Source organism: Centroberyx gerrardi, chromosome 13 (assembly GCF_048128805.1).
Source record: "Centroberyx gerrardi isolate f3 chromosome 13, fCenGer3.hap1.cur.20231027, whole genome shotgun sequence".
In the NCBI taxonomy this organism is placed as follows: Eukaryota; Metazoa; Chordata; class Actinopteri; order Beryciformes; family Berycidae; genus Centroberyx; species Centroberyx gerrardi.
This window is the reverse complement of record NC_136009.1, coordinates 8233511-8259753: the sequence shown is the minus strand read 5'-3', so window position 1 is coordinate 8259753 and position 26243 is coordinate 8233511. Positions and strand designations below refer to the sequence as shown.

At 45.5% G+C, this 26243-nt stretch overlaps 1 protein-coding gene across 1 annotated transcript in view; it reads left to right on the top strand.

Annotated features, from left to right (window-relative positions):
* Positions 1-206: 206 nt before the first annotated feature.
* cdh24b (cadherin 24, type 2b) overlaps positions 207-26243 on the top strand; it is a 65857-nt gene continuing 39820 nt past the window's right edge. The window contains exons 1-4 of the mRNA XM_078287619.1: positions 207-326; positions 13766-14060; positions 21504-21623; positions 24190-24357. Of these exons, the coding sequence (XP_078143745.1) occupies positions 222-326; positions 13766-14060; positions 21504-21623; positions 24190-24357 (688 nt within the window). The 5' untranslated portion in view covers positions 207-221. The remainder of the gene's footprint in view (positions 327-13765; positions 14061-21503; positions 21624-24189; positions 24358-26243) is intronic.

Here is a 26243-nt window from a genome sequence, read left to right as displayed (position 1 = left end):
TTCACTCTGCTCAGACAGAGCCCAGCACAGCTCAGTACCCTAAAGATGAAGACGCCAAACCCGTCAACAGCAGTCACGTCCTGAGGCTCCGCCCAGGCGCCGAATGGGGCCGGGACGCGATAGACAGCGGGGCGAAGGATGTCGATCCCCAACCGGGAAACGGGAAGGGCCTTGTGTTTGAAGAAGCGGAGCCAGAGGAGGAAGAGGAGCCGCTTGATCATATGGAAAGGAAGGGGTCTCGCTCACGCAGCAGACGGAGCTGGATCTGGAACCAGTTCTTCGTGATCGAAGAGTACGCCGGGCCTGAACCTGTGCTCATCGGACGGGTAAGAGGCAAAAAAAAATCTACATGAATCATTTACAAGGGCTGTGAACTATTTTATGAATGTTTTATGAATATTTAAGACTCTGTTTCAAGTCTCTTACATGACTTATTTCACCTCAGGTCCTTCTCCCAGGTACGTGTCTTACACCAGTAGTGGTTTGCATAAGCTCACCCCTCGGTCAAGCTGCAAGTTTTATTCTGCATTGTCATGAACCTTCAATTGGAATTGATTTACATTGATTTACATTACAGTGTGCTGTGGTGCCTTCCAGTTGCCCATAAAAAGTTCAATGAATCAATGGTGTACTGAGGCGCAACAAAAGCCCCAGATCCCATCCGCCCAAGGGGCTAGTCTTGAGCACCACCAATCTACGCCCGCCAATGGGAATTGACATCTCCAGGAGAATTAATGGCTTTACTTTTTCATTCCGCCATTGATCCCCACCCCAAGGCAGAAAGCGAGAGCAGTGCAAGTGTTCCCTCATTTGACTGCGGGTCAGACCTGTCAGTTCTCCTCCCTCATGGCCAGAGGTCCGCAAGGTCCCGCTAATGCTATTTCAGTCGGACTGATTTACACCCGGTGTGACAGGATTTATCACCGCGTTTTCCCTCGGCACAACACACTGAGGGCTGTAGTCCTATTGCTCCGCCGCTGTAATTCATTATAATCATCGACTGGGCATGTCTCGCCCCTGGTCCCCGCCCCCTCCCTCCCTCCTTTCGCAGAGCGGAGCAGATGAGCGTGGAGGAGGTCACGTTGCCTGGACAGAAGGTGTCTCACAGACACACACTGTAATGGTTGCATTCGCAGTCCCCAGCATGCGCCAACTGTCTTGGTACCCAGCTGCGGTAGATGGGCTAATTTATAAGCCTGTGTGGCCAGTTTGCTGAGCAAATGAATAGTAATGATCCCTGTGTGACTGCTGCAGGCTGTTGGACGCCACGAGATAGAGTGTGTGTATGTGTGTGTGGTGGGGATTCGGGTAGGGGTGAAGAGTCCCAACTCAGTGGGAGGTGTTTCGCACTCTACAGACAAAGCCTGAAATTGCACTTGTGTGTTTTTTTTATTTATTTGAATATCCAGCTGTACATAGACAGACAGGAGCTTGCAGCCCACATACACAGAACAGCCTCCCTGAGTGTACTGATGATTAGCCAACATTTAATTTGGCCGTTTTTGCCTGAGCGCTATGACGGATGATAGAGTGGAGCGAATACAATGAATTACTGAGTGGCCATGGAGAAGATGCAAGAGCTCACGGTCCAGCTTACAGATGGCGCCACGTGTAAAGCCATTAGTGCCAATCTGCTGTGTCAAGCAGGTATTTATGCCAGCACATTGTATGGCACTCAAGGAGGGAACGACGCCAGGCCGCACACTCATGCCCATATGATAGTGCTGACACTTGGAGTACGCCCAGAACACCATTGTGAGTGTGTATGTGTGTGTGTGTGTGGCTAGAGATCCGTATGATTACTAGCCTGCTGTGTTGGATGGTAACAGCGCACGCACACACACACACACACACACACACACACACACACACACACATGAATAATGCTCTTATACATCTTAATACTCTTATGAATTTTTAATCTCCTGCTCTGCTGCAATGTAGGCTGGTGCTATAGGTAGAGAGATCAATGGGGACGCGGTGCCGTGTTTTTCCCTAGCAGGGACCTGATTGTGATTTAATGGCGAGAGCTGTGATGGACAGCGTGGAGAAATCAACTGTACAGGCCAGAACAGCTCCACCTGCCAGATACAACATAGTCCAGAAACAGGCTCAATCAGCTGTGAACACTGTTGCCTGTGACTCATACACGTCTGTCTTTCTGTATACTGTGTGTGCAAAAACACACATGTGCACATAGATACAGACACACGCACATATATACGCTTTAAGGTGTTATATCACATTTAACTTTGGGCTTTCTTTCCAAATCCACCCTATAACATAATTCATGTTGTTTTTCATGTGGTCTTGGACAGTACAGTCTGGATAAATCTCCAATACTAAAGCCGGAAACGCGAGCCAAGACCGTAATCTGTGATGTCAATGAGAGACAAAGGCTCTGCCGCTAAACTGATAATGATAGAGGCCAACTTTGTGGACACAGTGACAGTCCCCCCAGTGTGATTTTCTGGGGATATAAGCGCATTCTCTGAATCCCAAACTGTCAGCGGCGCTATCAAAAATACAGCTCATTTGGGTATGAGAGCTCAAAGAAACACTCTGTGAGTCACCAGCTGTCCATTTGCGGTTGTTGCAGCGGCCCTTGAAATGTCTTCACATCGTCAAAGATCTGAGCTTCTGTTTGTTCTGGTATCTTGTTTGGGAGAGTTGTTCAGGTTCACAAGCATTGCCGAAAAGGGCAAGAAATGTTTTGAGTAGTAGTTTGTCTGACTCAGTTTTCTGCTCTCTGTCAACACACACACACATACACACACACCCTCTCTCTCTCTCTCACACACAACACACACACACACATAAACACATATACATGCACATTTTCAGACACGCACGCATGCACATGCCCACAGACTACGCCATGTTACTATATTTTCTCACGCCAGAGTGTCTCTGCCCCATGATAATTGTGAATTTAATTGATGCTGTCACATGGTCTGTAATGGGGTTTCAAGTGATTGCAGAGGCAGTGTGAAAGAAACACAGATTTTTTTCTTGAGGAGAAAAGGCGTCTCAGCAGAGCCGGGATTAAAAAAAAAAATAATAAAAAAAAATACACCCCTTTCTGATTAGCCCTCCCTCCTCTTACCCCACCCCCCCTCTCCTCTTGAAATGCAAACTCCTTAACTCCTCATGCGGAAAGAAAACGTGACACATTCCCTCCCTCTTTCCGAGGAGATTCCGACATCTCCGTCTTGCCCCGCTTCACCTGTATAATAACTTAAGCGTGTTCGCTACCTAGCTAGTTAGCGAACGCGCATATGTAATTCAAGAGTGCAACAGGAAATGGACCCGGGCTAGATTTCATCATAGCATATCATTAACATTGGCACGGACATACATAATTCATACGCGGTGAAATATGCCTGTAGTACACAATTAACATTATTGCTTTTACCACACACGGCATCCACACTGGAGCGCGATACGAAACCTGCAGACATGAATGTTAAACCTTAAATAGTTTCAGCTTTTGACACGCCAAACAATACTGTCCAATTCCCTAAGTAGCCCATGATTAGCATTCATATTATGCTGAATGCTCATTAACATTCGCTGCCTGGAATTGCTCTGCAAAGCGCAGTTAAAAGATAGGTGCAGCCTGGAGGCTTTTGAAGATATATAAATAACGCGGGTATTGACCACTCCGTTATTGATAACTGCTGCGCCCGTGTGCGATGCCGGTGGGTGCAAACGTGTGTGTGTGTGATATTGTGAAAGCGCTAGCAGGAAGTTGGCAGTGTGATGCAAGGACGAGAAGGAGGCTGCCACAGGAATTTAAGCAGTTGTGTGTGAGTGTGTGTGTGTGTGTGTGTGTGCATGTGTGTGGTGTGTTTTCCTCTGGCTCCCACTCTGCCGGAGCCCATTTCTTACTGGATGTAACCACATGCTTAACTTTCTCCCCTTGACTTGAATGCAGGTCGACATGTTGGTGTAAGTCTGTGGGTAACATTGGAAAAGAACACACACACACACATACACACACACACACACACATAAACACTCACCACACATACAAGCATATGCACGCTGATAAACACACAAACACTTGTAAACACAAATTTGTGAGTCCAATTTGTAAAAACACACATACTCTGACTGTGGGCACATAAACAAATTATGAGGTGCACACACACACACACACACACACACACACACACACACACACACACACACACACACACACTCAAACAAAACAAAAATGTTGCAAGTGCTGCTTCAAAGTCACAAATAACACTACACACATAAAAGGAGCCATTATGAGGCAGATAGACTGAGGGGAGGAGGAGGAGGAGGGGAAGAGAGAGACACACAGAGAAAGAGAAAGAGAGAGTGCGAGGGTGCCAATAGGGGGCCGACAGTAACGGTACACACACACCTTCTGACAGGGAACTCGTCAATAACGATCCCCCCCCAAAAAAAGAAAATGTCTCGTCGCCAAAACAGCTTTGTGTTTTCTTGTGCTTCAACTCTTACTCTCCCTGTAGGAATCATTTAGCCTCCGGGTCCGAGCGCAGCAGGGGTGAGACAGCAATTAGAGACTGACTACAGCGATGGAGGGAGGGAGGGAGGGAGAGATAACGGGACGGGGGGGGGGGGGGAGATTGCGATACAGGGAGAGAGAGAGAGAGGGAGAAGATTTGGGAGAAAAAGGGTCAGAATAAAAACAAACTCAGGAGGAGCGAGAACAGGGAGAGAATTGGTGTATGAGACGTAGCGAGGGAGGTTAAAAAAGAGAGAGGGAGGGGGTGTACAGTACAGCAAGGGCAGTGTTAATGGGATGTGGATATGCAGAGCGGGGGGGTGGAGGGGTGGTGGGAAAAAAAACGAGAGTGGAGGAAAGTGAGGAAAGGTTAATGGCTTACAACTAGCGGAGGGGAAGAACGTGTGAGGCAGTTAAGAGAAAGAGAGGAGGGGAAGAAGTGAGAGATCACACACGTTTCTAAAGCTGACCTCACAGCCCGTCAGCCCCGAAGCGAGCTGAGCTAAGACAGACCAGAGAGAGAGAGAGAGAGAGAGAGAGAGAGGGAGGGAGGTAGGGCGATGAAAAGAGGCAGCCGGGAATCCAGGGCATCAAGGGAGGGAGAGTCAGGGTGCACACGGCGGAAATAAAGAACAAGGATGAGACGGGTGCGGGGCGCGCAAAGGAGCGAGAGAATGGTGAAAGCAGTTAAATACCATTTTATTGCAAACCCCCGCGGAGACCGCATTCAGATGTGCCTCTCTGCCAAGTGGGTGCAGGATCACATGGAGACACCAAGAGATAGAGGGAATGACTGAGGGGAAGAGGGCTACAAGGGGAAGGAGAGGGAGAAGGGGAGAAACTGTGGAGTCTATTAAAGATGGAATTCAAAGGGAACACAGCGTGCCTTTCTCTCCTTTACTTCCAATCTCCCTTCTCTCTTCATAGCCGGTGTTTCATCTCGGGATAATGTCGAACAAATCAGCAAAGCGAGCATCTGAATTTAAAGCGTCAGCCCTCCTGGATGTGAGAATGGCAGTGCTTTATCCGAGGGAGTGTACAGAACCGCTTACAGACTTCTTAGAATGCAGCTACACCATTTTCAACGTAATGTGAAAGAATAACCTCTTAGATAACCCTCGAAATTGGTGTTAGTGCGTGGATAACCTTAACGACCCCAGGTAACGTAATAACATCAAATAACGCACACGTGTCCGTTCATACTTGCGTTATCGCCAAAGTTAACCCTTCAAGGTTAACCATGCCAATTGTGAGATATGGAGCGTTAGTGCGTTTAAGTGATATCACTGGAGCAGCACTCGTGCGGTGATGTGACGCGGCGAATATGTGAAGCGAAGGGGCCGCGCAGGGGTTGAATTCATGATTATGCATGGCCCAGTGTGAGCTCTGCGACCGTGACCTTGAGCTAATATTTATGCGTATAGTCCGGCGAGCCGAGGCCCCGGCCGTTCGCTTCGCTTCTCCCCGTGGCCCCGGAGGAGCCCGCGAGTCAGGGAGCGGAGGGCACGGGATAGGAGAGGAGACTATAGAAGAAGGGAAGGCACATGATATAGAGCGAGGAGGGGAGAGGAGGGTATAGAGGGCTTTCAGGTGATGTAACGTACCCTCTGGCGGCCATAGTGGAGGTCCACAGCTCTTGGGCAACAATGGCTGCGAACAGTGACTGTGTTTCAAAACTTATGACTTGGCCATCCCAACAGAATTGAACAGACATAGTGATTCATTTCTGTACTGCTTTTGACTGGGAACTGATCATTTTGCCACTGCTGTCTGATTGATGAGGTCAGCTTGTTAGCTAGCTAATTATACTGTAGTATCTAGTTAGCTAACCATGTGTTGTTGTAAACACATCTGATTTGCACACTATAGCTAATATCTAGAAGAAGCTAGAGTTATTAGTGGCTATGAGTTGAATGTTAACATTAATTCTTTGCTAAATTTGCTGGCTAGTTAAAAACCAGCTGTTTGTTTAGGTCAACTGAGCTGACGCTTCTCTAGCTACAACTTGTGTTGTAGTGTTTTGGAGTAGAGGCTAAGACTAAAGACAAAAAAACAGTAACCTAAATATGGAAACAAATCTATCTTGTCAGACTATTCACTTTTACATTGCTGTGTTTAACATTCTGCGGTCTGTTATTTATTGTTTCAAAAAGTCTGGTGAGTTTTGTTGATTTCTAATCAAATTAACTAGCAACACCTGGTGCCAAAAAGAAGCTTAGCTTGTAATAAAAGCTTGTAATACCATTTTAAATCAACATTTTGTGTCAAATTATTAATGTCTCCTACAATAAGCAGGATAATATACAGGGAGCCGGTCATTATTGCAAAATAAGCCTCAACAGGGTGAATCCAGGGCATTATGCAATGATAACCAGGTGTGGATCAAGGTTACACAACTGATCTACACCCACACCACAACAATCTCTGTGAGGTACCTCTCTTTTTCTTTCCCAGTTGCTAGATATGAGCTTAGCGTTAGTTAATTCAGGAAGTCTACCTCCCTTCTATTCCTCGTCTCTCTTTCATTCACTGTTTATTATCCGTTTAAACTGTGAGAAGACTACATCCCATTGGTCTTTCATAATTACTTCTCATCCATTCTCACGCCCTCCTGCACTCTCTTGGGAATCAATCACAAATTGCAGTATTGTTTATTTACTTTTACCTGCCTCTTTGTGTGTTGCTGTCATACTGCGCTCCCCCACCTGGGAGATTATACTATCTACATCCCATTCATGGGGTGCATCGTCTCCCCATGTATGGGCAATGGCTCTGTTGGAGTCTATTTCAAAGCTTTCCTTCTTATTCATTTCTCATCTAAACTCATAAACCTAGTCTCTAATGACTGATTAGCGGTTATTTGCACACAGCAATTGGACGTTGCGGTGACGGTGCCTGCCATAGTTGCATAGAGATTTGCGATGCAACTCCAAAAGCCTCTATGCAGGAGAGGAGGACACGGAACAGAGGGAAGAGACTAAGCTGTAGAAGAGGGGAGGTCCCAGGGCGAGGGGAGATCATGAGAAGAGGGGAGGGTCGGGATGAGGGGAGCAGGAGGCCGGGGGACAAGGGAGCGCATGGGTGATAGGTGGCACAGGAGGGGAGGAGAAGTCAGGAGTGAAGGGATGGGATGGGAGGATGGGAGTGGAGAGGAAGAAGCAGGAGAGGAGGGAACAGAGAGGAAAGAGAGCAGAGGATCTTACTGACACACGGGTTCATTTACACCGCACACTGAGAGATGTGCCTACCACACACACATGCTGGGAGATAATTGAATTGTATTCATATATTCATAAACGCACACTGTTACAGTAGTAGTATACATATATACTCTCTAAAATACATAACCGCACACACACACACGCGAGCACAGTTGTCTGTAAACCCTGGCCTTGTAAAAAGTTGTGTGTTTCAATGATGCCTGCTGTGTGCCCATACCTTCCTCTACACTTCTTAGCCCCACACAGCCTGTGCCAGATTTCATATATCAATAACCCCCTTTCCAAAAAAAAACCCCCCTTAACTACTAACTAAACTAATGAGAAAGGCAATAGCAACGTTCAAACAGCGCTTGAAATTCCCTTTCATTATTGCACACTCTTTCTGTTTTACACACACACATGCTGGTCCCAGTGGTAAAAGGCATTCCTCTTGGCACTGGCACACACTGGCATATATGTGGGCGATTTGCCCTTTAAATGTACAGCAGTGAGTTAAGCCTCCAGTGGCCTTTTCCGAGCTCATCTCCCTCGGCTAAAAATACGATGTGAAGTGTACACCGCCAGAGCGGGACACAGCGGCAATAAAGCACAAACAATCACCCGACGAGCCACCACACACTCTCCCTCGTATATCAGCTGATTATGATAATCAAAAGCGGGATTTGCATACTCTGAGGCTAAAAGCACAGTTTTGTCCTGAATAATGTATTGCGGAGGACGGGAACAGTGGCGAGATGTATTGAACAGCTTATGGTGCTAAAGGAAAAGTCTAATAATGATGAATAATGAATGTTCCATTAGGGAAGTGTGTGTGCGTGTGTGAGACAGAGAGGGGTTTCTGGAGTGTGTGTGTGTGTGTGTGTGTGGGGGAGGGGGGGGGAGGCCACACAGTGTGCCCTCCAGAGAGAGACTGAATTAGATCAAACAAGAACAGGGCAACATGTCCACACCACAACCGAATTAAAGAGGCGATCGACGCTAACCAGACTTCAATGCCGGATCAATGCTGGATCAATGCTAAACAATTAACTGCTGGTCCTCATGACACATTTAAACCAGGCCCCGCTGTAAGACAAATAGACAGACAGAGAATAGATTGTTTTCCGTAACATCTGACATTTTACTGAGAGCGCAGAACAAAAGGGTGTGTTTTGTTTTTTTCTTTCTCCCCCACATTCACTGTAAGAATAGGTTTGATTGAAAGTTCAGACAGAATTTAAACCTTGTCACAGTACAAAGGTCTGCCTTCTGAAGTTGAAAGCGCTTCTCAGAGGCTGGCTGGTTTCTGTTTCTGCGGCTTTTTTTGTGTGTGAGAGTGCTTCTGCATAATTTGGAGGTGTGTGCGCGCATGTGTGTGTCTGCATTGATTAGAGAAGAGAGTGGAGTATTCGCATGAGAGTACGGGTATTTGCATGCATGTGGATGCACGGGTCAAACAGCATTTGCAAATACTTTTTGTGGTTTGTTTTAGCGTACTTGCGGGTGAAACAACGTAGGACATTACAATTATTGCCGGAAAGAGGAAACCAGGAGAAAGTAGTTGAAAGTTTATTTAGAATACTTGTGTGATTGATGACTTATCTGATAAAATCTGAATTGTCCTATCTAGTACTACATGTGGGTTTAAAAAAAAACACTGAAAATAATTTGCAAATAGTATTTGACTTAGGTTTCTGTGTGTGAGAGAGGGAGAAAGAGACAGAGAATTCGAGAGAGACAACATGCATGCATACTATATGTGTTTGCATACTTGTGTGTGTGTGTGTGTGTGTGTTTATGTGTAGGTGTGTGTTGTAGCTTGCTCCCCTGGGGGCCAGATGGGGATCCGATGCTATCCAGATGGGAGAGAGAGGGAAGACATCTGATGGTGGCAGGCCCGATCACAGCCAGCCCATAGAGTTGTTGACTTTAATTATTAGTCAGTGTGTAGATGTTGGCCCCGGCTCCGCGCTGTGCTCTATTACCGCTCCAGACTCTCAGCTGCTTCTTCTCTCTCCAGGTCAGGCACCGGAGGCACTCGTACAGGCAAACATAGACACACACACACGCACACACACACATGCACACACATAGTCTTAGTCACGCCTTGGCTTCTTGTCCAGTCTGTGCAGTGGGTTTGCCAAGAGGAGGTTCAGCCAAGGCAGTAAGAGACCCAGAGTCATTAGACTCTGTCTTTAAAATGACTCTGGCCAACAGTGACACACACACACACACACACATGGAAAGACTGATGATAAAATGGTCACGTATAGTATAGCACATACACCTCATACACACACACACACACACACACACAGACACACACATAGAAAGACTATTGCTAAAATTGTGAAGTACACCACATACACCTCAAAAACACACACACACACAAACAGAAAGACTGTTGTTAAAATGGTAATATAAAGGATAGCATGTACACCTCATACACACAAACACTCACAAACACACATGCACAGACACACACATACAAAGACTATTGCTAAAATTGTGAAGTACAGCACATACACCTCAAACACACACACACACACACACACACACACCCACAAGCAGACCTGCAGATATCTCAGTGGTAGGTGAGCCAGCCGCAAGGCATGGTTTCATTTCAAACGGGCTCTCTGAACTCATATGGGCCCTGTCCCAAATTAATTTTTGCCGCCGTATCCCCTGATCAGGCTGTTTCTTCAGACGCCGCTGTGAACCGGTGGGCCGGCTCCAAATCGATTGGCTGACCCTCTCCCCTCTGCCCTCCTTGACTCCCTCCGGCTGATATGAAAGCGCTGGCTCGGTCCCAGCCCCCCGGCGATCCCTCCGCCCGGCCCCGTCGCGGAATTTGATTGGCCGGCTGGGGCGCGGCGGCTCGCAGCGGTCCCGGGCCCCGCGATTCTTTTGAAGTCGCCGCGCAGAAGATGAATAGGCCCCTCTCCTCCACAGGCTTGCAGGGGAGAGATGGAGGGATATCCTCACACCTGCCTGCATGCCTTTGAATGCTCTCCCTGGTGTATTAGGGGAGCTGGAGCTGGCTGCCAATCGCGGGGCCCAGCGGTGCCCCGCACAGCCGCTCCACGCTTTCACTATTTTACGTGAGTTGACACCCGATTTTCCACATGCTGTCATTCTCCCTGCTACTGTAACCTCACCTCCATTTTAGCCTCACACATGCATATACAGCACACACACACACACACACACACACATAGACACACTGAGGGGGAAAACATCCACATTCATTAGGCTAATGCACAGCTGTGGAAAAAAAACATATTTTCCTGGTGTTTTTATGATTTATTGTGCGGCAGAAATGTGAAATTGAGTATACGGGGGTATAAGTTATTTAAGTGATTTAGAGGTTGGCACAGAGTGCCTTTTCCCTCGCTTCATGATTTATGGTTATTGCAAAAATGTGAAATTGAGTATATGAGTATAAGCATATTACCTTATGATAATATAAGTAATTGAAGAGATTTAGGAGTCTGGAGAGACTGGGTGTTGCATACACAACAGGCGGCAGGGAAAATGGAAATGGCATCTTATCAGACTCAAATCACTCTCCCTGCAGAGGTGACACATCGGTAAATTTGGCTTTTGTGGCCAGTGGCTTCATATTGTTTGGCTCTTGATATATTTGATGTTCTATCAGAGGGATATGAAATGTGGGAGTTATGAGATGTCATATTATTCACGTTAAGCGGATGTGAAATATGGCGATGGCCAGTTGTGTCATAATATTGTTAGGATATATTCCCACAATGATGGTTGGTTGAAAGACGCTATAAACCTGTGCCACATCTGTAGCCATAAAATATCCATAGCCATAATATCTGGCGAATAAAAGTTAGTCTTAATTGTTATACTTTCCTATCAATCTTTCAGATGTATTGCTGAGGGACAGATAAGGGTGAGAGGTCAACCTTAAATGGATTTGGTTTCTTTAGGCTGGGCTCTCCTGCTCCAGCGTGGCTCTGAGCAGTGCTTTCATCAGAGCTGCCACCTCTCACTGTGGTAATGATGGCCGGGGCTTCATTAAGGAGCTCGTTAAGTCCCCTCGTTAAGCCGCGGGGCCGTTAAGACTTTGATTGTTAATGGCTCTTCGTTAAGAGGAGCGAGGAACCCGGTTCCCCCGGTGGTCCTGACCAGCCGGGTGTTGTGGCCAACTGGCCCCAGCCGGTCACCATTTAAGATGGAGGATGAGTGCAAGAGTAAACTCGGTAGGTGTTGGTCACAATGTTCTCACAAACGCTTGCCTCTAATCGAACCTGAGTGAGCTTGGCTGCAACAATGAAACCGTTTGGAATTGCACCAAAAGCTATAACTCTGTTCAGGTGGCGCTTGTGGCAGACCCAAGGAAATGTTTGGGTGTTCATAGTATTCTGTTACATCACCACACGGCCATCTTGGTAGGAAAATAACAGGTGATTGTAATGAATTAACAGGTGATTATAATCAAATGACAGCCACAGCTAATGAACTGTCTATATTATAAGGCATCATGGTAGGAAATATGTGACATCATGGGAATACTATGAATAGACCTCAAATACAGTTTGAACTACTTCTGCACTATGGTCTGCAAATATAAAACATACAGAGCTGGAGCTAGCTTGAACATGCTAAGGCTATTTTGGAGATAGCTGATTAAAGTGGGTGTGGAACCCCTCAGTCACATAAGCAGTGCATGGTAACAGAGAAAGCAGTTAGCAGTCACTCAGGTCTATTTCCAGTTTCCTAAGTGCTTCCTGCCCTCCCACAGCACTCTCTCTCTGTCGGCTGGAGTGCTTTCAGATTTTACAATTTGCATGGTCATTTAAATAAAGGGATCTTTTGAAGGTGAAGCGTTGTTTAACTTTTTGACTGCCTGCCGCATTTAGGTTTCAACTTTTCAAACGGTGTGAACTTGTGATTGCTTTCTTAGCTATAAACAGCCCTGTCAACACCCATGCTTATCGTTTACCCTCCAGGAGGCCGGCGTAACCAGGCTATTTCCCCCCTTGAAAAATGGCTGTCCTCAAAGTAAATGAATATTTCGATTCAAAGTATCCATTCTCATTTCATTTAGCAAATGTGCTTAGCTGTTGCCACGCAACAATGCTTTCCCGAGCCATCCCCCCATCCCATCCCCTCCCCAGCCGGCGCTCGCTTTTTCCCTCCGTTTAAAGTCGCAATGTCACACTTTCTTGGGAGCGGGGGCTAATTTAGCACTCTGTTTTTTTGTCACGGTTGCTATTCGAGCCACGTAGGTGCAGGGTAATGAGATTGAATGTTGATGTGCCGGGCGCGTCCCGCTGGCTTGGCTCTCTGGCTGGGGACAGAGGACGGTGTGGGGCCTTCCCTGATATTACCTCTCCCTGCATGAGAGGACACTAGCCGCTCCGCTGCTCTGCTGCTCCGCTATCCCGCCAGGCGCTGATCCAATAAAGCTCAACACTGGGGCATGATCGATACGGCATGTTCCACTGCCATGCACCCCTCCACTCTCCCTCACACACACCTTTTAGTTAGGGAATAATTGATTGGCCTACTGTTCATTATTCCTTTGATTTGGTGCTTTCATTAAATAGCCGGTGCGCTGGGTGCGCGCAGACGAGTCACCTCGCGCTATCCGCAGCTGCTGGGGGAGTGAGCAGAAGCTTTAAGAGAGAGCAGGAGAGCATGTGTTCAGGATATCATTGAGATTAAGGAGATCCTGGTTCATAACGGCTACCCTGTAGGAATGGAGTGATGAGACAGAGAGCAGGGGAAAGTGAGAGCGAGAGAGAGGCATTCTGAATGTGTGTATTTTCTCTGTTTAAATGCATTATATCCTCGAGGCATGCAGTGGATAATCTCCTTGTTTTGTCTTCGCCGCCTATCTCAAAAAACAAACTTAATTTTTAACTGGTGTTTGCTCTCTTTCTCTTTCTTCCCCACTCTTTTTGTCTCTCTCTTACCTCTCCGCTCCCTCTCTCTCCCCCACGGCTTCCTTCCTCGCTTTCTTTCTGCCTGTCTTTCTTCCTTCCTTCCTTTCTCATTCTCCTTCCCATCCCTCCTCCCATCCCCTCTCTCACAGCTCCACACCGACATGGACAGGAATGATGGACGCACCAAGTACGTGCTGCGAGGCGAGGGGGCGGGCTCCGTCTTCGTGATCGATGAGAAGACGGGCAACATCCACGTCACCAAGCCGCTGGACCGTGAGGAGAAGGACGAGTACCGTCTCATCGCCACGGCCACCGACCGGCAGACGGAGCGCGCCCTGGAGCCCTCGTCACAGTTCATCATTCGGGTGCAGGACATCAACGACAACCCGCCCGTCTTCGACGAAGGCCCCTACACTGCCACCGTACCTGAGATGGCCAATATAGGTACTGCAACCAGGGTGGGGGATGGGGGGTGGGTGGGTTTGAGTCACCAGTGGCTGTGTTTACATGCTCAGAGTATACCAGATATACACAGCGGGACTATTCAAAAATCTGTGATGGTTTTATTGGTTGGAATTTTTAAGTTCGACTCCTTGTATACGATGAGGTCACCACTAAAGATTTTCCATTTTCAACAAAGTAAAAGTAATGATATTTTGATATAAAAATACAAGAAAATATATATTTATTGTAATTTTTGTGGCATAATAGGTATGGTATGATAGTTAGAATAGGCTAAAAAGGCAGAAGTCATTTTTTATTTATGTGTGACTGCATGTATCCATGTACCCACTGAGAAACAGAATTCTTGCGTATATGCCAGTTGCAACTATACTGAAAAATGTCCCCTGTAATATGATCTTCATATCTTTCCACCGTGACCTGACTTGGCTCAGTAGTACACAAATACCTTAAATAAATTGCTATTGCGATGCCATCTGCCATCCACACAACACAGAATATTCATCTCTTTCATGACAGAATGACGCAGTTTAGTTTCAAATTCACTCCAGAAGTGAGAAGACCTGGAGGTACAAAGGCTTACTGCGATGTTTTGATCGAATAACTTTACCCACTATGCAAAATTGAGCCCAGCAGGAAATGAAATAACATGTTTACATGCATCAAAATCCTGGATAATATCGGAATATCCCAGCACCTTATCCAGGTCTCTCATAGCAGGGGCAATTTGGATTGTTGCAAACAGGATACGGCATTTAGAAGCGCTGGCTCTTGCCTACATTTACACAGATGTTCATATTCACTTAATATTCAAGGTACTCAAGATTGAGATTTTCAGTTTATGAGCTGCTGGCACATGTAAACGCTATATAACATTTACAATAACCCAGATAAGCTCTTTACCCAGCTATGAGAAACTCCAGCTCCTCTCACTTCTGGAGTAGAGATGAAACTCGGTTGATTTATGGCCCTCCTAGCAACTGTCGCCTTGCGTTGGTGACGACTGTTATTAAGGATAGCTAACAGCAGGACTGATTCTAAAATTAGGTTATTTGTCAAAAGGGTGAAGAAAATCTCAGAAGTGGGACCAGCATCTTTCAGAATAATTGAAACTCTATTACTTATAGCTAAATCATGGGTGGGAGAACACAGGTAGGTAGAGACTCTGATGCATAGATACAGGGATATTTGAAAGCATGTTATTAAAGCTGCATAGAAACTAGGGTTATAGCGATATATCTGTTTGTTAAAGAGTTGGGGTTGAGTTACTCTTTAATTAAAAATCGAATATCAGCCAGTCATTGCTGTCAAGCTTCAAAATGAAGGAGGTTCCTCCCGGACCACAGCTCACAATGTTTTATTATTATTATTTCATATGGCTGAAATCATTCCAGTACAATCATTCCTGACTTTGCCATAAGGAGCTACAACCCAACTAAAAGAATTTTGTTAATATGGGTTTTGGTGGCAAGTTTACAGTCACATGGCGGTCTAAATTCTGTTTCAGAGGCTTTTTCCAATCTTGCCAAGAATAACACTCTGGGGGAAACACTGAATCCTTGTAATTTTTAGAATTTTTTTGGGCATGACAATGGTCACATTTAAAGATATTGAGCATTGGCACAAAATATAAGTTATTGGCAGCCTCATTAAAAAAATGTTGGAATTGGGCTTCAAAACCTCTAACACTAACACACTGAAAAAGACCTTAACCGGGACATGAACTCGTATGCAGATTACTGTGAGCATGTTAATCTAGCTTGAACTCACACACTGGGTTGTGACACGCGCGCAGTTACAATTTCAACTGAGCCGGTGTTTGTTTTTACAACAAGGTGGGCACAAGAAACCGCCTCTACACCGCCATCGTACCACATCGTGCCCCCTCCCATGACAATGCTGCCTGCCAGGGTTCCAATCAACTTGAATGACCATGTTTTATGCAGTCTTTCTGGCCTTCGTCAAGCGGAATTATAAAATAGGTTGGGGATGGTGGGGAAAACCTGCCACTCTTTTTAGGTAGCTTCAATGCATGGATGACTGTAGTTTTCAGAATATGATGTAAGAGCGTGTGAGAGTTTGTTTACGAGGAAAGACCGGTTCCTGCATACTGCATGTGATATCCCACTAACTTTGTTCAGCCTACTGATACTGATAAAAAAGAATACTTAAGTTTGATTGACTATTCCCCAAAGCCACTGGTTTCACAACTAAAATAAAGGTCTTCCTTCAAGTCCCTCTCTGCTGACACCGTATAGGATTCACATGAACAAAGCTTTTTATCTTAGATTTTAGAGCACTTCTGATATGTTTTTATAGCCAGGCATTTCTTTTAAGAAAATATTCATGAGGCTAGACGGGCTGAGTTTTAATAAGGGTGGAGGGTGGAGCTGGTCTTGTTTCCAAGGAAATCTTCCTCTTGATTGGCTGATGAGAGCTCCAAACAAATGAAAAAATAAATGATAGAGTAATGAAGCTCAGAATCACGACACAAGGCTATCCATTAAATCTTAAACACTGGCAAACTCAATGCACAACTGAGTGAAATCCTGTGTGAAACTCTACTGTCTAGCAGCATTGGAATATTGTCACAAAATCAACTCGCTTTGCTCTCCTGTCACACATAAAGTGGGACTTAAATGTTACGAGCCATTCAATCGTTTCATCTCTCAAACACATTTAGAAAAACATTTAGAAAAAAATGTAATACTTTAATGAAAAGACCTCTTTACATGATCAGATTAAAATTCCCCAACTTTAATCCAGCAAACAAATATAAAAAGATAGATTTGATGAATAATACATATAAAGAATTCATTTGCGCTATGAGAAAAGATATTTTGTCTCGTCCTCCCTACGGAGAGAGAGGCACAGCGGGAAGGGTTGAGATCCAGGGGAAGGCTGCTGCCAGACGATCAGAGAGCTGATGAAGCCACGGTATCCTCGTCGCTCCCGGGATGAAAGAAACAAAAATGTATGCCGTTATTGTTGTAAGGTGTTTATGTTGTGCAGCTAAAGTGTAAAAAAGATAGCCGCACAAAAAGCAAGGCAAGCTAACTAAGCGCTAATCTGTATGCTAAAATACCACAAACAGGCTAAAAAGCTAGCAAGCCCATGTACCCGTGAATCCATTTTCAATCACCAAATATTTTTGAAAACATAACTGTTTTCAAAATTTTTGATAACACAGGATCTATGTTAGCGAAATAAATATTGTCTACTTACATTTATAGTCCTTTGAAATCGAACTACCACCAGCACCAGTCACACTTTCAGTCAGACCGTAAAAAAATATGACTACTCAGCAGCAATGCATTATGGGGCAACACTGATCACCTGAGGAGCTATAAGCTAAAAGGGGCTTATAACCAGTCTGAAGGGCATGCATACCATATTATATGCAGAGTATTTATACGCCTTACTAGCCTGATGGAACTATCTGTATTGCTGTGCTCATTGTTGAGTGAAAGAAACTTCAGGTTAACGAACTATGTGACGCAATCAATGGGTGCCACTTCTATACGTTTGTTGATATGACAAAACTCGGCTTCATGCGTCTCACCGCTAACGTTACACCTTTACATGGATTAGCTACACCACAGATAACATTAAGCATTTCATCATGGATAAATAGCTAGCCGTTTAGCTAACAGCAGTGTCAGCTAAACAGCTAGCTGTAAATTATATTTACCATTTGTATGACGTGAATCTCGCCCACAACAATACCCTTGAGGTTTTGCTGATACATTGGTGTTGGCAGCATATTCGTAACACTTTTCATTCAGCAACCAAGTCCCTAGGCTGCTGAATACAAGCAGACAACATCCATGAAGGATTTTCTAGCTGTGGACACCAATCTGCATAGCCGTGATCCCCAGCTTCGTGATTTGGTCCTCCATGAGAATGAAACAACGTTGAAATAACAATAAAAATAAGGTTCTAGACAGGGGAAATTTTCTTGGCCACTAACAGAGAAATACTAATACTGGTTGAGTGCTTTTCTTATCTTGTATGGAAACATATGCTTTCTTAGTGGCTGGGAAATGGAAATGGAAACTATCTTGCTAACCCAAGAAACTACTTTGGTAGGGTCCTATTGGATATTTTAAAGTTGTTTCATTTCATATTGCATTTCAATTTCTACCTATCATTTTAGATTGGATAACATATTAATCTCGGTGAGAGGTCAGATATGCAAGTACATTGCATTTTCTCCCTTGAAAGGATATGCCAGTGTAAAACACTCACCAGAAATGAGTTTTGAAAAGCAGATTTTTTTTAGACGTCGCATTTACAACTGAACCACCAACAGTCCAGAAGTTGCCAATGCACTAGACATCTGGACACTTTCTGTGTACATAAAATCAACATGCAATACATGCTCATTTTATGTCACTTTTAGTATGATAAGTATGGATAGAACACAGTCATGGAAAGAGAACAGTAGTGAAGCCTGCTCCATACATTATTTTGAGCTGTCACCAATTCTGGATTCTTCAAAATGAATAAATTCCAGCCACCAGGGCACAGCCTGTCACAGCGGTGTCTTAGGAAAAGGAAACATGGTTTTCACGGTTGAATACCTCAAAATGCACAGTAGTACCATGTTACCACTCATGTCACTTTGAAAGTTGTGAAATTGCAAGTTTCATATGATGGGAGGGGGAGGGGGTGTTAAAAAACCTGTGATGGTGTTTTTGGTTGGAATTTTTATATATGCTTGACTATCCCATGAAGTAAACTCTAAAATGTGTTTTCCACAAACTAAAAGTAATGGGATTTTGACGTAAAAATAAGAGAAATTAATTCTGACATTTATTGTTATATAAGTGTAAGATATGATATGGGCAATTAGCTACCAAAAAAAGCTCATTTTTCATTTCATTGTGACTCTAAAAGCGACTGATAGTAGTGCAAAGGTCAGGGCCGTAGTGCCGTGACAGTATTCCCGTGACTGTACAATGATCATGTACAGAAGGAGAGAAGTGGAAGGAGCAGAAATAAAATAAGAGGGTTTTTTACACTCATTGCAGTGAGGTGTTGAGTGACAAGAATTGTCTGGGAGTGTGCTTCAGAGCGTGTCTGCAGAGTGCCTGTAGGTAACTTTGCATGTACAATAAGTACTCTTATCTCCACACAAAATGGGTTCTACTTTAAGGAGCACTCTTCCTGTTAAAAAGCCGGGAGAATTGCTTTTAGGGAAACTTGAAATTACAGGGGAAGCGGGTATTATTTTAAATAATTCACCCCTAAACTGGTTAGTTAAGAAAAACTCAGAGAATATGGCCCCAGGTAGTTGCCATCTACCTCTTGAATCTTTTTTTCCCCCCCCAACATCAAGGTCCCCTCCGCGTCGGATTGCTTAATTCAAAATAACGACCCTGGCGGCAGCCTGCCAGGGCAAGGCCCAGGGAGAGGGGCGAGAGAGAGATGAGCACTATTTAGTAATCCCATCAGCTGCGTTATGAGCGCCTGCTCCTCAAAGCAGCTCAGTCTTCAGATTGAGTTGTTCAGTCAATCACGGATTCAATATTTACTTGACGATTCAATATTTACCAAGGCGCTTTTCAGCACGTGTGACTGAGGAGATGCCACTGCTATGAGCATCCTATCAAAGAGTCGTTACAGGAGAAATTGTGTGTGTGTGGGGGAGAGGGGGATAGATTCATCCACAGCAATGAGACACTGATGCAAGGCGCGTTGGAAGCGAGCCAGCTCCCCACTTGAAATTTGGGGCTATAGTCTCTGCAAATTGTTTTGAATTAGTTTCACTTGTTTGTGTGTGTAAACATGGCGCCAGATGTGAATCTGCATTCAGCGGGAGGCGGAGGCACGTTTAAAATCTTGCCTGTCTAAAGGATAAATAACAATATATCCGAATCGAAATCCATAAATCGGTATGATTCCCATTCGTGTTCCCCTTGAGGACGGGTGTCTCATGGTATGAAAATGCGTTCCGGAGCAATGGGTGGCGGCGTGAAGATCTGATCTGCGTGGATTGGGACGGGCTTTATGGCACCGCTGGCGAGCTGCATATCAATAGGTTTGTCTCAGCCTCGCACTTGTTGCGTCAACCTCCCGACCAAACCCGTTTGATCTCCCAGTCTGATCATTCTTACGAAACGAACATTCCTTTTCTGCTCATCTATCTCAAGCAAAGTAAAAAAAAAAAGAAAAAAAAAGAAAGAAGAACATAAAGGGATTCAATAACAGTCACTTGGTAGTCTGTGTCAGTCCAGGCAAAGCACTATTGTTAAGGAGTACTTTGAAATATTGACAGAAAGTGCACCTGCGTTTTTTTCTAGCAGCGCAGAAAATGTGTAAGACGGGGAAAAACATCAAAACTGAACTTGGATTAAAAATTTATGGGCAAAAATTTAATAACGTTGGTAAAAAATGAGGGGTCTGCTCTCGACTCACTCTCTCTCTCTAGTCTCTCTCTCTCTCTCTCTCTCTCTCTTTGCATCTGCCATCTGCCAATAACCCCTCTGATTCTAAACTACACGTAATGGATCAGTAACCCCACACCAACCACACACACACACACACACTATTTCTCTCTCTCTCTCTCTCTCTCTCTCTCTCTCTCTCTCTCTCATGGTGACACTGTCATGGCTTTGATGTCAGGAAAAAAAAAAAAAAAAAAAGCCAACAGCTGCTCCCGCACATCCCCTCCTCCCTCAGAGCCTGTCAGGCGCAAGGCCCGCTGGGAACCGTAGTTCTCTCTAAACTAACTACACATGAATGTATATACACTATCCATATTACATACATTTATTGTATTTTAGATTTTTATGTTTTCGCAAAGTTGCCGAAGAAAGAAAGGGAGGCTTAAGACAGCGAGAGGGTGCAGGGAGACGGAGAGAGGGGGGGAGAGAGAGAGAGAGAGAGAGAGGGGAGAGGCCGTCGAAGAGACAGACGGAGAGATTGAGAGAGGGAGCAAGAGGGAATTGGAGACGGAGATGAAGAGAAATGAAGTGAGACAGAGGGAATCGGGAGGGAGAGGAAGGTGAGCGGCAGGGGAGGGGGGGGGGGCGAAGTGAATAAAGTATTTGTCACACCGCCGCCGAAAGAGATTGAAAAGGAGGGAGAGGGAGCGGGAGAGTGGGAGAGAGAGAGAACGGAGGTTGTCATTATATAAAGCTTTCTTACGCGGTTCCGTCCACTCGGCTGCGGCTCTGCCTCGTTTCTGACTTGACTCTTGCTCTCTTTCTCTCTCGTCCCTCCCTCCCTCGTTCCCTTTCCCATTCCCACCTCTTTCCACACTCCGCCTCGCTCCTATTCTCTCTTCCCTCACTTCCCTCGCCCGCCCCCCCCCCTTTCCTTTCCCGCCTCTTTCCCGCCTCCTTGCCCACTCCTATTCTCACTTGCCTCCCCCTTCTGTTCCTCCTCTCATCCCTCGCTCCTTGTCTCTCCTCCCTCCAGGCACGTCTATAATCCAGGTGACAGCGACAGATGCTGACGACCCGACTTATGGGAACAGCGCCAGGCTAGTGTACACACTGGTGCAGGGCCAACAGTACTTCTCTGTGGATCCCCAGACAGGTGAGTGTGTTTGTATATGTGTGTGTGTGTGTGTGTGTGTGTGTGTATGCGTGTGCGTGCGTGTGTGTGAGTGTGCGCTCCCGCCTGACTGCTATTTACGCGCGCAACTCGAACGGGCGGAGACATGCAAAAAAGCGCGCAGATGTCGATGAGCAAACACACACACGTCGCAGCAAAAGCAAATAGACTCAAGATGTGGAGGTGCAAACACGCAAACAAGTGAATTCACTGCTGACTCGTGAAGGAGCGCGCATACAGTACATGTGAATAATGTGCAGGTGTGCAATGGAAGGTATGCACATACATGCAAACATGCGTGTATTCACACACAGATGCAGGTAAACAAGATGCGTTTCCCTATTTTTTGCACACACAAAAATAGGGAAACCTCTCTCTCTCTGTCTGTCTTTCACTCTCTCGCTCTCTTTCTCACTCACACACACATTCACACACACACACACACAGAGACACTTCCCCCCCCTCGCGCATCCCTCGCTCTCTTGTCACACTTAGTCATCCATCTTTCCCACTTCCCTATTCCCTCCTCTGCTCCCCTCTCATTTCCCCCCCCTCTTTTCTCTTTCTCCCTGCCTCCCGCCATCTCTCCCCCCTCCCCTCCTCCATTTTTCGTTCTCTCCCTCTGTTCTCTCCCTCCCTCCCCTCGCCTCACTCCCGGTATGAGTTGGCAGAAATGTATTCATGCTGCCAGGCCCTATGTGCATCGAACAAAACGCAGCAACAGCCTAACATTATTATTTCTGAGCGGGGCGAAAGCAAAAAAGACAAGTGTTCAAAGGCGGATGTCAGCGGAAGGTTTGTGAACTATTACACAGGACAGATTACAGAGGGCTCAAAGGACCCGTCTCCTTTGCTTGAAACCTTGACGTGTGTTCCCGATATGCCTCCGTGTCATGCGTGTCACCCCAGGGCAAACTTTTTTTTTTTTGTGCGGTGGGGGTGGCGGTTGGTGTGTTTTTTTCTTTTTTAGCGTGGGTTGGATAAGTCAGAAATTGAATTTGGGCTGACTGATCCGTTTGATTCGGTTTTGATTGACAGTGCGCATGTAAACACTGTGCTATACTAGAGGATTTAATCACGATGAGACTGCTGCTGAGCTGAGCCGAGCTGAGCAGCGTGTGTGTGTTTGTCTGTTTGTGAGTATGTGCCTCTGCGTGTGTGTGTGACGCGGTTTATGTTGTCCACAGGGGTCGTAGGTGACCGACGCTTGTGTCTTTCTCATTGAATGTCAGTGTTTTGTAATTGATTGCATTGACATGCGTTGGACCTCTGCAGTGAGTGAAGAGAGCTGCAGTGGTTTTTGAAATGCTAATTGGGGGAATATAAGCCTAATTCCACCCAGTGTGTATTAGCCGTGACACTATGCTATTAGGGACGGTTTAGTATTCTGAGTGTGTCCGCTCTCTTCTCCCCTCTCTCTTTTTCAATCACTCCATTTCTCGCTCGCTCCATCACCAAAGGTCTTAGTCAAAAAAGCACACTTCACAGCTCCCACATTTGCTCAGATATTCGTTTTTGTTTACTTATGAATTCCGCTCGGAAACCTAGACATATTCCTGAGTGTTCGTTAGCATTCAAAACAGCCCTTGTTGAATGTGATTCACCTTGAGCTGCCAAGTCAGCCAGGCCAGCGTTTTTGGCTGATGTTCGGCGAGCACAGCCAACAGTTGATGTGCAACAACCAATCACATGTAGCAGAATGAGGCCATTTACATAGAGGAGGTGATCGATGCTGCATGCGTGTAAGTGATGCTCGCCCGTGCGTGTGCGCGCAAGCGTGCGTGTGTGAGTGTGTGTGTGCTAAGGAGAGACAGAGCAAGATTTTCTGCTCTGTCAGCATGTCTGGCTGTTGGCATGTGGTGATTTATCTTTTTCATATGAGCTTCTTCGCACATCTGTGTTTGTGTGTGTGTGTGTGTGTGTGTGCTTCTGTGCTCCTTTAAAGGGGCAATAAGTGATCTGTCGCCGCCGTCGAGTGAAAAGCTTGCATCTCCAAAATGTCAAAAAAGCTGTCAACTTGTCAAGAAAAACAGCCTTGTTTTTAGCTTGACAGCAATGCATTCTGACATTATCCAATGGGGTTTGAAAGGGCTTCATAAACCCAAGAGGTTGGAGAATGAACATGTAATCCTTCAACTGAAGTGAAAAAACATGGAAATCACCAAAACTGGAGTTACAAGGTTTTCACGTGGCAACAGTGTGGCCTGTAATTGACATTAATAAAGTAAATAAGTAAAAATGAAGTCACAGTATCACAGGAGAGATGAGTGATCCAGCAGAAACGACTAGTGAAGAGGTAATTTATCACAATGCAAAATAATACTGCTTTGTTGTTTGCTTTTTTGGCTCAAGAGCAAGAGTGAGTTTTGAAAGCCAGAAATCTCAGCACCTGTTGATTTAATTGTTGAGCCACTGAATCGATCAATAACCCTGTCAAACCGACTTATTATGACCATTTTGTCCTATGAGGCATTGAAACCTTACTTATTTCTGCTTTAAATGTCTTTGTGGCCTTACACCCTAACACTGTCCCGTGTGTGTTACCCAGGTATCTTGCGTACGGCGGTGCCCGACATGGACCGGGAGACCCAGGACCAGTACCTGGTGTTGCTTCAGGCCAAGGACATGGGGGGCCACCTGGGTGGTCTGTCCGGGACCACCACCGTCACCGTCAGGCTCACCGACGTCAACGACAACCCCCCGCGCTTCACCCAGAGTGAGTAACTTGGCAACGCACACACCCACCCACGTGAAAGTCATTACTATCAGGAACGCACAGGCACACGACCAAACAGAAGGGAAATTATGTTGGACATGCTACACCTTTTTGCAGGCACACTTATGTACGTACAACCTCCCACACACACTCTCGCACACACAATGCCCGAGTCAAACAGTATTTGCAAATACTTGTTAGCGCTTGTGTTACACTGTTTGGAGTACCAGATTGGTGGGGTTTCACCTCGTTAGCACACTTCAGTTTCCAGTAAGATGTCAGTCACAGTTAAGTACAGAATTGACTTTCAATTACTTTGCTGTGACTGTGTAAACCTTCTGGTACTCATTATATTGTCCAATGTGGCAAACAATATGGCACTCCAAGAACGTTAAAACGAGTGTTAGTGGCCCTCACAAAAGCATAAAAACAGTCTTCCTGGATTGATGGTGGTCTGTGCAGTGAGCAATCATCAGCCAACCTCTATTTCCAACTCCCATGTAATTTTAGATTATAGGAAATGAACATACAACCCTTCTATTTAGGCACACCTAATAATAATTGGCTACCTAAATAACTTTTTAAAAACGTTTGACTTACAGTCGCTGTGTTATCGTTCATGCAGCTGTTTTAGAGTGAAGGATAGAGGGAGAATGTCCATTTCCCGTGTAGCTTGTGCCTTTAATTATTGATAAATGAAATTAGGCCGTGTGCCTACAGCCTAGTCTACCTTTCCATTAGTATGAAACACAATTTGGACCAAGTTAAGATTTCAAATGAAATAATAGCTATGTAGTTTGCCATGAAGATCTTGGATTAATCAAGTTGGATTATCAGACATCATTATTTTAGCCGGACACGGTAAGTTATTGTTTTGGTTATGCAGTGGCAGGGTGACATGGCGGTTAGAGAAACCCTCCTGTAACTGACTGGTCATGGGTTTGACCTATTGAACGCAACAGAGAATGTGTCCACCCCTTGTCAATATATCCTTGAAGAAGACACTGAAGACCGAGTGGTTCAGACCTTAACAGGTCTGCAAGTGGGTGCAGCATGATCTCTTGCAGGCTGCTTATTTTACCTATTATTCCCTGGGACCTTCATTTGTTACACTACTTGATTTCTTTTCTATTGTGGTGGTGGTTGCATCCTTTATTACCTTCAAAAATCAGGATAAGTCAGTTTCCTCTCCTGTGAATGAGACCAAACAGCCTTGATGGCCAATGTTCTAGCCATCCTTTACTTACTTAGCTGCAGAAAGTCAACTTTTCTGCCATTTTTCATCTAATTGCTGTACTTATTCTGATGAAAATGAAGGGAGATGAAGGTGGAATACAGTTTATGGACAGTTCAACTTCAGTCTGTTTTGTAAAACACCCATCCCACACGACTCGCAGGGGCCGGCAGACATAGCGGTGGATGCAAAGTGCAGGTGGATGTGAGAAAAGAGCCGACAGGAACGGATGGGCACTGGATGAGGGAATCCAGTCCAACGGATCACTAGCTTTAATGCCAATATTGAACTCCTGATGTCCTGGGGGAGGGTTAGCTGGTTGTGTTGAGCCCCTGTCAGAGCCAGTGTGTTGGACTGGGATGTGCTGAGGACCAGAGGGCTTCTTGGAGAGAAACCGGGCTCACTCTGATCTCTCTCCAGGAGATGAAGGGACTCGTGGTGCCAAGGGCGACTCTGAAACCTCACTTAGTCTATCAAAACCTCCTCACTGCTGCCGCGACTGCCCCTTCCTGATGACTCCTTTGTGTGCGTTTCACTTTTTGGGTGTGTGTGTGTATGTGCAGCTTTATTGAATGCGCATCTGTCGGCCCTACCCGCCGTTTTGTGTTTGTGTGTTTGAGCAGTTCGCGCATTCTCGCATTTGTACGTACAT